General features: G+C 49.1%; 1 protein-coding gene across 2 annotated transcripts in view; it reads right to left on the reverse strand.

The window, feature by feature from the left end:
• Positions 1-234: 234 nt before the first annotated feature.
• LOC147632620 (uncharacterized) overlaps positions 235-13,276 on the reverse strand; it is a 41,057-nt gene continuing 28,015 nt past the window's right edge. For both annotated transcript variants that reach the window (XM_086807413.1, XM_086807412.1), the window contains 4 exons: positions 12,600-12,845; positions 1,280-1,390; positions 936-1,112; positions 235-836 (listed from right to left, as the gene is read on the reverse strand). In XM_086807413.1, the coding sequence (XP_086663539.1) occupies positions 522-836; positions 936-1,112; positions 1,280-1,390; positions 12,600-12,845 (849 nt within the window). In that variant the 3' untranslated portion in view covers positions 235-521. The remainder of the gene's footprint in view (positions 837-935; positions 1,113-1,279; positions 1,391-12,599; positions 12,846-13,276) is intronic.

The following is a 13,276-nucleotide window of genomic DNA, read 5'->3' on the forward strand; positions in this document are numbered from 1 at the left end:
GCCTAGATCGTCATCAATGCTCCTTATCAAGAGCAATTTGCAAGCAATAATATTGTTTACTCTCCACTTCTTTTTGTAGTTCCATGCTTTGTATTGTGAAAATTTTGCTATGCTATTGTGCTTTCTTATGTGTTGGATCGTTTTGACTGAGGAGGGACATAAGTTCAACTATATTTCTTGAGTTAATAAATATCCATAAGTTCAACTCAAGAAATATAGTTAACAGGGTGAGTATTTGATAGAAATGATGTGAATAGTTAACTCAAAGCATATTAGCTACCTCCATACCTTAATAAGCTTCATGAAGGTGTGGATGCCTCAGCATGGTACATTCCAAGGGTATCAATTATGCAGTCAATGCAGCTTCAACCTTCATGATTCAAGGTAAGTGTTCCCTCCATAGGGCTAGGCTTAAGAGAGATTTATATCATTTGAATACATCTGTAAGACTTATCTACAGTCATGGGCTTTTTAAGCCACTCCACCAGTTTCTGAATTAATCCACTTGACTATCTTGTCCATCAGGTAGCCACGTTGGTTATATTCAGATATTTGGGTCTTTCTTTCCAGTTTCTAGACTCAGACTTGTTTTTCCATGGCAAGACCTCTCTGATAAATGCCTCGATGTCAAACTCTGTATCACACTCCACATTATCAATATCGAGTCTCCTCTTGTTCAAAACCTCCACAATTTCTGGTGGAAACTCTGTCCCATTGTCTTCATCTGCTGTTGGCTCGACTTCAATCCTTAAAAACTCTTTGATTCGGTTGAAAGCTGGAGCAAACATGCTTGAAAAGGTTACATCCCAGGGAACTTCTTCCACCACTTCGGTTCTCTGTGCAAAACATACAACATTAGCTTGGAGGGACAAGGAGTGTCTACTCACAACAAGCCCCACACACACACACACACACACACACAATTGAAGGCTTACCTGTTGCAAATACTGCATCCGTATCTCTTCAGCACGAATCCCATTGCCAACATTCTCTTCCATCTTTGCCCATGATGTCCATGCTGGAACATTTTGTGAGTCTACTCTCAAAGTACACTTAAAAAGTTCTCTGGCTGCTGTATAATTTCCTGCACTTTCCTCCAACACTGCCCAAGCCTAAAGACCAGAACAACTTGTTAGCAAGTTGAAAACTTTTAAAACCATAATACTTAAATGATCACAACCAGCACTTCATAAAAATCAAAGAAGATAATACATGAAATGAAAAAGGTAAATGATCATTTAGCAGTCACAAATTTTAGAGTTTGAATGATAACACATACATGGAATGTGCGAGCAGCATCCATGCTCCTGGAGTTTATAGACAGAGACTTCTTGTAATACTGTCGCGCCATGTCAAGATTCCCCTCTTTCCATTCCACCCAACCCCATGCCTGCAAGAGCATCACAAAATAAAAAATACTGCTTTTAATTTCTTTGATGATTAAAAAGATGGCCTGTGTCCTCCACTAGAACAATAAAAAAATGTATCTATTAAGGGGCTGCCTTTTGCTGGAGAGAGAGAGAGAGAGAGAGAGAGAGAGAGAGAGAGATTTTATTAACGTCTTCCAAAAGACCGAACTCGGCCTATGAGACAAATCGGTGTACCTGTGTGGGGTATCCTCTGTCATCCCAACAAAATGAAAAAGTACTGAACTAAAAAGCTGAATCTGGGTGTGCAATAAGTACAATGAGTGGGGGAGGGGATGGAGCTCTACTACTAGGAGAATGCCAAGCTATATGCATGGAGTATACAATCATGACATGCAACCTAACTAGCTCCATCCTGTACCATACTGGGGGTATAAAATGGTATACATCAATGAAGGGGGTGCCCACATCTCCCTGAAGAACATGCCTGGGTGTGCTCTAAAGCGAGCCAGTCGCTCCGCACCCTCCCTGTGAAACTGAGCTCTGATCTCTGTCATCTCTCTCTGGTATAGGCGTGGTGTCCGAAAGCCAGGTGTCCTCTGTCTCCTGCGGGCTCTGAGTGTCTCTGCTCTCTGGAGAGTAATTCCCTGCCGTGTAGGGGCTGGGAGCGGGATGGATCTCTGAAAGAATGTAGTAATCTGTGTCTGTCGTCCCCCCTCTGGAGCTGTCTAAGCCTGTAATGATGTCTCTCTGTGGCGCCGTATGTCTAGAATGAATCTCCCTAGTATGCGCTGGTCTGTTGTCTCAAAGATCTGGCGTAGGGAATATGGCTCTCTGAATAAAATGGGATATCTCTCTCTCATGGATGTATATACTCTGCATCTGCATACATAATGCTCCTCACTCTCCACCTCCTCTCTGCACAATCTGCATACCCTCTCCTCTCGGGGGACCCGTGCTGCTCTGCCAGTCTCAATCTCCAATCGGTGTGGTGAAACTCTAAGCTGACCAATAACCACTCGAGAGCTGTGTGGAAAAAGCCCTCCATGTATCTAGGCCTCTCTATAAATCCATCATCAGTGATACTCATGAAGTGATCTCTGTAGTATAGCATCTTCGGTGGAAGAGGCTGTGTAGGCGATATCCATGTCTCTCGTGTATAGAGCTGCCATAGGTCCTGTCTCAATACTCTGTTCCTCTCACTATGAGAGAGACGGATATGTGGTGCATCCCTGTCATACTGGAATGGTGGAAATGATCCATGTCTAGGCCATGCTGTGAGAACCAATGTGTGACCTGTGCATACCACGATCCTCTGTCTCCTGCCTCAGCCAGCTGTCTCGATGCCTCAAAAGCTCTATATGACAATCTGTCCTGTGGCATCTCTCTGAATCTGTCTAGCAGGCATATAGTCTGAAATATGGCCTCTACCATCATAGGAGGCGCAGCAAACTCTGCTCGGATAATGTCATGAGGAACTGACGGTTTGTTGCGTATCATGTGCGCCATCATGAGGGCCTGTGGTCTCTCTATCTGTGTCCACCAATGGGTAGCAAAGCCTGGCGCCCATACTGCTGCTCCATACATCAATGTCGGTGTGACTAATGTGTCAAATAGCCACCCCTTCGTCCGGGGCTCCTGAAAATGCGCCTGGTGGCACTCTCTCTCTAACATAGCCAATGCTGCATATCCCCGTGTCAATCTAACTCTGGCTGCTGAACCCATGGTGAAGCGGGTGGCTGCTGCAGAGAAGGTAACACCTAGGTACACGTACGATGTCACCACCTCCACTTGGCGTCTTGCCTGAGTGAATGTCAGCTGACTCCTGCCCTGTCTCGATGTATGAAAGACCATAACCTTGGTTTTCCCAAGGTTCACAGTAAGACCCCTCTGTGTGCAGAAATCATCGAGTGCATGTAGATGCTGCTGTAGACCACCTGGAGACTCAGACACTAATACAATATCATCAGCATAAAGCATAATATGTACTGAGGTACCTGCTAAATCAACTCCATCTCCGCCTCCCCGTGTAATGAAGTCGGCCACCTCATCAATGTATAACCCAAATAGCGTGGGGGAAAGTGGGCATCCTTGCTTCATACCAATGGTGCTAGCAATAGTCTCGGACATACCTCCTGGACATCTGACTCGCCCAAAAACCTGCTCATATAATGCATAGATGCCCCATGTCATATCTACTGGTATGCCAAGAGACTGTAGGCACTCAAAGAGCCTCTCTCGTGGTACTGTGTCAAATGCCTTGCGGAAATCCACAAAGCAGTAATAGAGCTTTCTCTTCCTCACTCTGGCCTGATCAATCATACATCTCAAAGTGAATACATGGTCAGTGGTAGAGAAAGCTCTCCTGAAGTCTGCCTGCCCTGATGAGTGTAAACCTGCTCACTCAGCATATAAGCTAAGCTTTTGCTCCAACACTGCACCATAGAGTTTGGCCAGCACGTGGCCAACCATAACCGTCCTGTAGTTACTCGGATCGAGCATATCCCCTGTTTTGTGAATCGGCACAATGGTGTGCATCGTCCACTCCACAGGCAAACCCTCTGCTAGTGCCCTGTTAAACAGGTGTGCAAGAAAAGGAGCCAAAGAATCTACTGCATATATGACCATATGGTCGGCGGCCCGTCCATGCTGTAGGCGGCGGATAGCTTCCTGTACCATTGAGTGGGTAAAGAAGCTAGTTGTGGTAGGTCGAGGCTCTTGTGGCTGAGGTATAGGTGGCTGCTGTGGGGCGTGGTATAGGTCCTCTGCATATGTGTGCCATGTCTATGAGTCTGCAATAGATGTCGGTGTCCGGGGCTCTCTGAAGTGCCGCCATGAGACAGGGCTATCTCTACTCATGAAGAAATGAAAGATCTCTAGCTCCTGTATCTCTGCGAAGGCCCGCCTTTTGCGGCCCTCATCTCTCTCCTCGATTCCTGCTCTGTGATGGCTCCCAAGGCTCTCTGTATGCGGAGCCGTGAGTATAGGGCTCTGCACTCGTCATCATACCATCTGTTCTGGGACATAGTCCCAGATCTCGCAGGCTATCCTGAGTGGACACGATGGGAAGCTCTGTAATGCAGCCGTGTGTAGGAGTGATGCCAGCTGGGCTGTAATGGTATCTATAGGTGCCAGGGGATCCATGAGTAGGAGCCCATTCTCTGCTCTGCCAGTGTATATGTCTGCCATGCCATGTGTGAAGTAGATGGTAGTGTGTGGCATCGGTATGTGGGGGGCTGGTGATACTGATGATCCGGCTAGTGAAAATGCCAAGTATATATGATCTGCCCCAATAGGACGAGGTGGAATGGAGAATGAGGTGACAAGCTGTGATGCCTCCAAAGACCCCATAATGTAGTCTACCACCGTGCCTCCGGTCCGTGTATGACTCCCATGTGGGAAGCATGTCAGCCCTCCTGATCCCGGCCACTGTAGCATCCCGTTATAAATAACGAGACGATGCCTGGCTCCCAACTCTAGTAAGTGGTCCCCATAATGTCCTCTGTCTGGTCCAGTGTCCTCTGATGCCCGACTAGCCCCTATCTCCTCTGGATCCACAGGGTGGAGGATCTCCATGTCATCATAGTCATACACCTCACACTGTCTGCTGTGTGTGGGCATTGAAGTCGCCCGTAAGAAATACTTCCCCTAGTGCAGAATAATGCATAATCCCCTCTGTGTGTGGGCATTGAAGTCGCCCGTAAGAAATACTTCCCCTAGTGCAGAATAATGCATAATCTCCTCTGACAGACAAGTGTATGGCGAGGCTCCTGTCTCCTCTTCCTGTGGCATGTCCTCTGTAATGACATAGGAGGATCCTGATGGAGAAAAGTAACATAGAGCTATGTATATAACCCTGTCTTGTGAGAGCTATAAGCTGGTCCACATGTATCTGGCCTCTGGATCCTGTGCTACCACTCTCAGTCTCCCCTGTAGCTCTCGACTAAATAGAACTGCTACTCCCCCCGACCCTCTCGAGGTACCCTGGCGTGTGGTCCTCTTGTATGCTGACTCCTACTGGAATCCCTCTACTCGAGGTAGCCCTCTCTCTAGGCTTTGATGTGTCTCTGTTAGAAGTATGATGTCTCTCCCCACCATAACATGCTCCAGTCGTCCAGGCTACACCCATAGTGACCATTACAGTTCCATACTGCCATGTGTATCTCTGTCAGTGGCCTGGTCTGTGTCCCATAGACCCCGCTAATCCATGGGCCGGCCATCAATGATGACCCGACCATCTCGGTAGAAGGCCTTCTTGCCTTCTCTCCTCACGTGTAAGACTCGTGAGCATGCAAACTCTCCTATGCTCAAGCTGCATCCTCGTGAGATCATCATCCAAGAAAATAGGAGCTCCCTCTAAACCTCATAGTATGACCCTCTTCCTCATGAAGGTGAGTCTCTCCGTCTCTCTTGCAAACTGTAGAATGAGGGCTCACTTGCGTGTTAAGTCTTTCCCGGCTCTCCATGCTTTGGTGAAGGGGAGAGGGTGCTCTTCCTTGTAGCCGAGCTTCATGCATAGAAGCTGTCCATCTTTTTTGGGAGTGGAGTCACGTGTCTGAGCTATACCTGTGACTCAAATGTTGAGGCGGCGGGCATGCCTCATCTTCTCCTCCTCAATGGTGGTGTGAATGATTTGGTGTTCTTTCCTTTGAGTCTCCTCCCTCACTTCTTTACGGATGTTCTTCTTCACCACCTCAACCCATCCTGACTGCTTGGCTTCGAGTTTTCCCTCCATGTCCTTTGTGATCTCCTTGGAGATCTCTTCTTTGATGGCCGTGAGAGTGTTGTCATTGATCTCCCCTTCTTCCTTCTCAGTATTCTTGATGGCTACCATTTCCACTTTCAATGCACTCACCTCCTCCTTGAGTACCGTGTTCTCTTGTTCGAGGTTCGTGACCCCTGCTTCGAGAGCCATGATGTGCCGGTGTAGTTTGTTCTCCACCTCATTGAGGTTGGAATCGGATGTCTTCTTGTTCTCCTTGATTAGTGCCTTCATTGCCGTCTCGAGGGCCTCGAGTTTCTCTTGGAGACTCGGGGCCATTCCTCCAGATCACTCTGCAGTCCTTCCCATAGGCAGGGAGGAGCGAGAGTTATGTTGCTGCCTTGGGGGCCTGAGCAAGGGTGGGTGGGGAAAGGGGGGCAGCCAGCACAGCAAACAGCAAATGGGTGGGGAAAGGGCGCCGGCCAGCGCAGCAAACAGCAAATGGGTGGGGAAAGGGCGCCGGCCAGCGCAGCGAACAACAAACAGAAGGCGCAGTGAGCAAGGGTGAAGCGACGGGCAGAGCAGGGCAGAGAAGGGCAGGGCGGCGGCGAGGCAGGGCAGGGCGGCGGACAGCGAAGGGGGGCAGGGCAGCGCAGTGGCGAAGCAGGGCTGGGCGGCGGACAGCGAACAGGGTGAAGCGACGGGCAGAGCAGGGCAGGGCTGCGCAGTGGCGAAGCAGGGCTGGGCGGCGAAGAGAGAGAGAGAGAGAGAGAGAGAGAGAGAGAGAGAGAGAGAGAGAGAGAGAGAGAGAGAGAGAGAGAGAGATTTTATTAACGTCTTCCAAAAGACCGAACTCGGCCTATGAGACAAATCGGAGTACGTGTATGGGGTATCCTTTGTCATCCCAACAAAATGAAAAAGTACTGAATAAAAAAGCTGAATCTGGGTGTGCAGGGGATGGAGCTCTACTACTAGGAGAATGCAAAGCTATATGCATGGAGTATATAATCATGATATGCAACCTAGCTAGCTCCATCCTGTACCATACTGGGGATATAAAATGGTATACATCAGTGAAGGGGGTGTCCACAGCTCCCTGAAGAACATGCCTAGGTGTGCTCTGAAGCGAGCCAGTCGCTCCGCACCCTCTCTGTGAAACTGAGCTCTGATCTCTGTCATCTCTCTCTGGTATAGGCGTGGTGTCCGAAAGCCAGGTGTCCTCTGTCTCCTGCGGGCTCTAAGTGTCTCTGCTCTCTGGAGAGTAATTCCCTGCCGTGTAGGGGCTGGGAGGGGTGTGGATCTCTGAAAAAATGTAGTAATCTGTGTCTGTCGCCCCCCCTCTGGAGCTGTCTGAGCCTGTAATAATGTCTCTCTGTGGCGCTGTATGTCTAGAATGTATCTCCCCAGTATGCGCTGGTCTGCTGCCTCAAAGATCTGGCGTAGGGAATGTGGCTCTCTGAATAAAATGGGATATCTCTCTCTGATGGCTGTATATGCTCTGCATCTGCATACATAATGCTCCTCACTCTCCACCTCCTCTCTGCACAATCTGCATACCCTCTCCTCTCGGGGGATCCGTGCTGCTCTGCCAGTCTCAATCTCCAATCGGTGTGATGAAACTCTGAGCTGACCAATAGCCACTCGGGAGCCGTGTGGTAAAAAGCCCTCCATGTATCTAGGCCTCTCTATGAATCCATCATCAGTGATACTCATGAAGTGATCTCTGTAGTATAGCATCTTCGGTAGAAGAGGCTGTGCAGGCGATATCCATGTCTCTCGTGTATAGAGCTGCCATAGATCCTGTCTCAATACTCTGTTCCTCTCACTATGAGAGAGACGGATATGTGGTGCATCCCTGTCATACTGGAATGGTGGTAGATGATCCATGTCTAGGCCATGCTGTGAGAACCAATGTGTGACCTGTGCATACCATGATCCTCTGTCTCCTGCCTCAGCCAACTGTCTAGATGCCTGAAAAGCTCTGTATGATAATCTGTCCTGTGGCATCTCTCTGAATCTGTCTAGCAGGCATATAGTCTGAAATATGGCCTCTACCATCATAGGAGGCGCAGCAAACTCTGCTCGGATAATGTCATGAGGTACTGACGGTTTGCTGCGTATCATGCGTGCCATCATGAGGGCCTGTGGTCTCTCTATCTGTGTCCACCAATGGGTAGCAAGGCCTGGCGCCCATACTGCTGCTCCATACATCAATGCCGGTGTGACTAATGTGTCAAATAGCCACCCCTTCGTCCGGGGCTCCTGAAAATGCGCCTGGTGGCACTCTCTCTCTAACATAGCCAATGCTGCATATCCCCGTGTCAATCTAGCTCTGGCTGCTGAACCCATGGTAAAGCGTGTGGCTGCTGCAAAGAAGGTAACCCCTAGGTACACGTATGATGTCACCACCTCCACCGGGCATCCTGCGAGACTGAATGTCAACTGACTCCTGCCCTGTCTCGATGTATGAAAGACCATAACCTTGGTTTTCCCAAGGTTCACAGTAAGACCCCTCTGTGTGCAGAAATCATCGAGTGCATGTAGATGCTGCTGTAGACCACCTGGGGACTCAGACACTAATACAATATCATCAGCATAGAGCATAATATGTACTGAGGTACCTGCTAAATCAACTCCATCTCCGCCTCCCCGTGTAATGAAGTCAGCCACCTCATCAATGTATAACCCAAATAGCGTGGGGGAAAGTGGGCATCCTTGCTTCACACCAATGGTGCTAGCAATAGTCTCGGACATACCTCCTGGACATCTGACTCGCCCAAAAACCTGCTCATATAATGCATAGATGCCCCATGTCATATCTGCTGGTATGCCAAGAGACTGCAGGCGCTGAAAGAGCCTCTCTCGTGGTACTCTGTCAAATGCCTTGCGGAAATCCACAAAGCAGCAATAGAGCTTTCTCTTCCTCACTCTGGCCTGATCAATCATACATCTCAAAGTGAATACATGGTCAGTGGTGGAGAAAGCTCTCCTGAAGCCTGCCTGTCCTGATGAGCGTAAACCTGCTCGCTCAGCATATAAGCTAAGCTCTTGCTCCAGCACTGCACCATAGAGTTTGGCCAGCACGTGGCCTGCCATAACCGTCCTGTAGTTGCTCGGATCGAGCATATCCCCTGTTTTGTGAATCGGCACAATGGTGTGCATCGTCCACTCCGCAGGCAAACCCTCTGCTAGTGCCCTGTTAAACAGGTGTGCAAGAAAAGGAGCTAAAGAATCTACTGCATATATGAGATGCTCACCCTGCAGGCCCATATGGTCGGCGGCCCGTCCATGCTGTAGGTGGCGGATAGCTTCCTGTACCATCGAGTGGGTAAAGAAGCTAGCTGTGGTAGGTCGAGGCTCCTGTGGCTGAGGTATAGGTGGCTGCTGTGGGGCATGGTATAGACCCTCTGCATATGTGTGCCATGTCTGTGGGTCTGCAATAGGTGTCGGGGTCCGGGGCTCTCTGAAGTGCCGCCATGAGACAGGGCTATCTCTGCTCATGAAGAAATGAAAGATCTCTACCTCCTGTGTCTCTGCAAAGGCCCGCCTTTTGCGGCGAGTAAGTCTCCTCATCTCTCTCCTCGACTCCTGCTCTGTGATGGCTCCCAAGGCTCTCTGTATGCGGAGCCGTGAGTATAGGGCTCTGCACTCGTCATCATACCATCTGTTCTGGGGCATAGTCCCAGGTCTCGCAGGCTCTCCTGAGTGTACACGATGTGGGAAGCTCTGTAATGCAGCCGTGTGTAGGAGTGATGCGAGCTGGGCTGTAATGGTATCCATAGATGCCAGGGGATCCATGAGTAGGAGCCCATCCTCTACTCTGCCAGTGTATATGTCTGCCATGTCATGTGTGAAGTAGATGGTAGTGAGTGGCGTTGGTATGTGGGGGGCTGGTGATACTGGTGATCCGGCTAGTGAAAATGCCAAGTATGTATGATCTGCCCCAATAGGACGAGGTGGAATGGAGAATGAGGTGACAAGCTCTGATGCCTCCAAAGACCCCATAATGTAGTCTACCACCGTGCCTCCGGTCCGTGTATGACCCCCATGTGGGAAGCATGTCAGCCCTCCTGATCCCGGCCACTGTAGCATCCCGTTATAAATAACGAGACGATGCCTGGCTCCCAACTCTAGTAAGTGGTCCCCATAATGTCCTCTGTCTGGTCCAATGTCCTCTGATGCCCGACTAGCCCCTATCTCCTCTGGATCCACAGGGTGGAGGATCTCCATGTCATCATAGTCATACACCTCACACTGTCTGCTCTGTGTGTGGGCATTGAAGTCGCTCGTAAGAAATACTTCCCCTAGTGTAGAATAATGCATAATCTCCTCTGACAGACAAGTGTATGGCGAGGCTCCTGTCTCCTCCTCCTGTGGCATGTCCTCTGTAATGACATAGGAGGATCCTGATGGAGAAAAGTAACATAGAGCTATGTATATAACCCTGTCCTGTGAGAGCTGTAAGCTGATCCACATGTATCTTGCCTCTGGATCCTGTGCTACCACTCTCAGTCTCCCCGGTAGCTCCCATCTGAATAGGACTGCTACTCCCCCCGAGCCTCTCGAGGTACCCTGGCGTGTGGTCCTCCTGTATGCTGACTCCCATTGGAATCCCTCTACTCGAGGTAGCCCTCTCTCTAGGCTCTAATGTGTCTCTGTCAAAAGTATGATGTCTCTTCCCACCATAACATGCTCCAGTCGTCCAGGCTGCACCCATAGTGAACCATTACAGTTCCACACTGCTATGTGTATCTCTGTCAGTGGCCTGGTCTGTGTCCCATAGGCCCCAAACCGCTAATCCATGGGCCGGCCATCAATGATGACCCGACCATCTCGATAGAAGGCCTTCTTGCCTTCTCTCCTCGCGTGTAAGACTCGTGGCATGCAAGTTCTCCTATGCTCAAGCTGCATCCTCCTGAGATCATCATCCAAGAAAATGGGAGCTCCCTCTAAACCCCGTAGTATGACCCTCTTCCTCATGAAGGTGACCCTCTCCGTCTCTCCTGCAAACTGTAGGATGAGGGCTCGCTTGCGTGTTGAGTCTTTCCCGGCTCTCCATGCTTTGGTGAAGGGGAGAGGGTGCTCTTCCTTGTAGCCGAGCTTCATGCATAGAAGCTGTCCATCTTTCTCGGGAGTGGAGTCGGGTGTCTCGGCTATACCTGTGACTCGAATGTTGAGGCGGCGAGCATGCCTCATCTTCTCCTCCTCAATGGTGGTGTGAATGATTTGGTTTTCTTCCCTTTGAGTCTCCTCCCTCACTTCTTTACGGATGTTCTTCTTCACCACCTCGACCCATCCTGATTGCTTGGCTTCGAGCTTTCCCTCCATTTCCTTTGTGATCTCCTTGGAGATCTCTTCTTTGATGGCCGTGAGAGTGTTGTCATTGATCTCCCCTTCTTCCTTCTCAGCATTCTTGATGGCTACCATTTCCACTTTCAATGCACTCACCTCCTCCTTGAGTGCCGTGTTCTCTTGTTCGAGGTTCGTGACCCGTGCTTCGAGAGCTATGATGTGCCTGTGTAGTTTGTTTTCCACCTCATTGAGGTTGGAATCGGATGTCTTCTTGTTCTCCTTGATTAGTGCCTTCATTGCCATCTCGAGGGCCTCGAGTTTCTCTTGGAGACTCGGGGCCATTCCTCCAAATCACTCTGCAGTCCTTCCCACAAGCAGGGAGGAGAGAGAGAGAGAGAGAGTTATGTTGCTGCCTTGGGGGCCTGAGCAAGGGTGGGTGGGGAAAGGGCAGCCAGACCTAAGGCGAACTGGTGAAATGGCGAACTGGCGGGCGGGCAGAGATGCGAACTGGTGAGATGGCGAACTGGCAGGCAGAGGCGAACTGGCGAACTGGTGAGATGGCGGGCAGAGAGGCGAACTGGTGAAATGGCGAACTGGCGGGCAGAGATGCGAACTGGTGAGATGGCGAACTGGCGGGCAGAGGCGAACTGGGAAGCCAGACCTAAGGCGAACTGGCGGGCAGAGAGAGAGAGAGAGAGAGAGAGAGAGAGAGAGTTAAAGTAACAGCTACGACCTGAAGGGTCTTTGAGACCAAATGAGTTGGAAACTGAAACAACTCACTACATATACAATAGTGATCATGCGAAGAGACAAGATAACATCTAAGTTAAAAAAAAGTAGCCAACTGGCTCATATCATGTATATAATGTACCATCTGAGTGTGTGTGTGTGTGTGTGTGTGTGTGTGAGAGAGAGAGAGAGAGAGAGAGAGAGAGAGAGATACATGAAGAAGATAAAAAAGGGGAGATAGAAAAGGAGAGGAGGGAGATACTAAATACATTTTTTGTTTATGGAAGGCAGCATGGAGGCATTTTTTAGAATAGCTCCACCAATCCACCAAAATGGTCCACACCATTCTCTCAACCAGTTATAGAGTATAATTTGTTCTGCCTTCCAGGGGACTAGTTTTTTTAAAATATTGTTATGGTTTTGCTAAGCTCAAATTCCAATACAACTTCCTTTTACAAAGACAGGCCAAAAAAAGGGGTTAGCTCAAAGATAAGCAATTATACACTTACATTCCATACAGGTTGGTGCTTGGGATCTGCAGAGGCAGCTTGTTCAAAGAGCTCACGAGCGATAACTGGATTAGAAGAATCATATTCAAAAAGGGCAAAGGCTTGTAAGAGGACAGCATCGTTTGGGTTCAACTCAACTCCCTGTTGAAACAGCCTCTTTGCCAAGTCTTTATTTCCTTGATTGGACTCAAACAATGCCCAGGCTTGCCATGCATATCGATTCTTTGGACTAGCTCGTATTCCTCTCTGCAGTTAAAAAAATAAATAAATTTAATTTTCCTTTAAGAAAACTAGAAACAATAAAAAAACACCGAGTTATTAACATATCATCAAACTTGGAAGCAGTTTGACCCATACTTTTAACTTCAAAACATTGTCCCTTTGGAAGGGGGGAGGCCTAAATATTTTTGAAGGAGCTCATTGCTTGCTGTGGGTTGCACTAGGCACATCGATCCATGGTGGCTAACATGGAGACTAAAGTTGCTCCTTAGCCCGAGTCATCAAAGTCCATGCCAAATATTGTTATAGAAGGGAGTAGGGTTGTCTCCTGATTCTAAGGAAGGAGGATATTTGCTGATGTGGCAAACATTAGCTAATGTAGCTGCAATGTATGCCATGACATGGACATAGGAGTGCCGACATGTCAATCCATGTGCAGTGCCGCAACAGTTACATTT

The sequence above is a fragment of the Cibotium barometz genome, chromosome 13 (genome assembly GCF_041138505.1).
Source record: "Cibotium barometz isolate CiBa-2024 chromosome 13, ASM4113850v1, whole genome shotgun sequence".
Taxonomy (NCBI): Eukaryota; Viridiplantae; Streptophyta; class Polypodiopsida; order Cyatheales; family Cibotiaceae; genus Cibotium; species Cibotium barometz.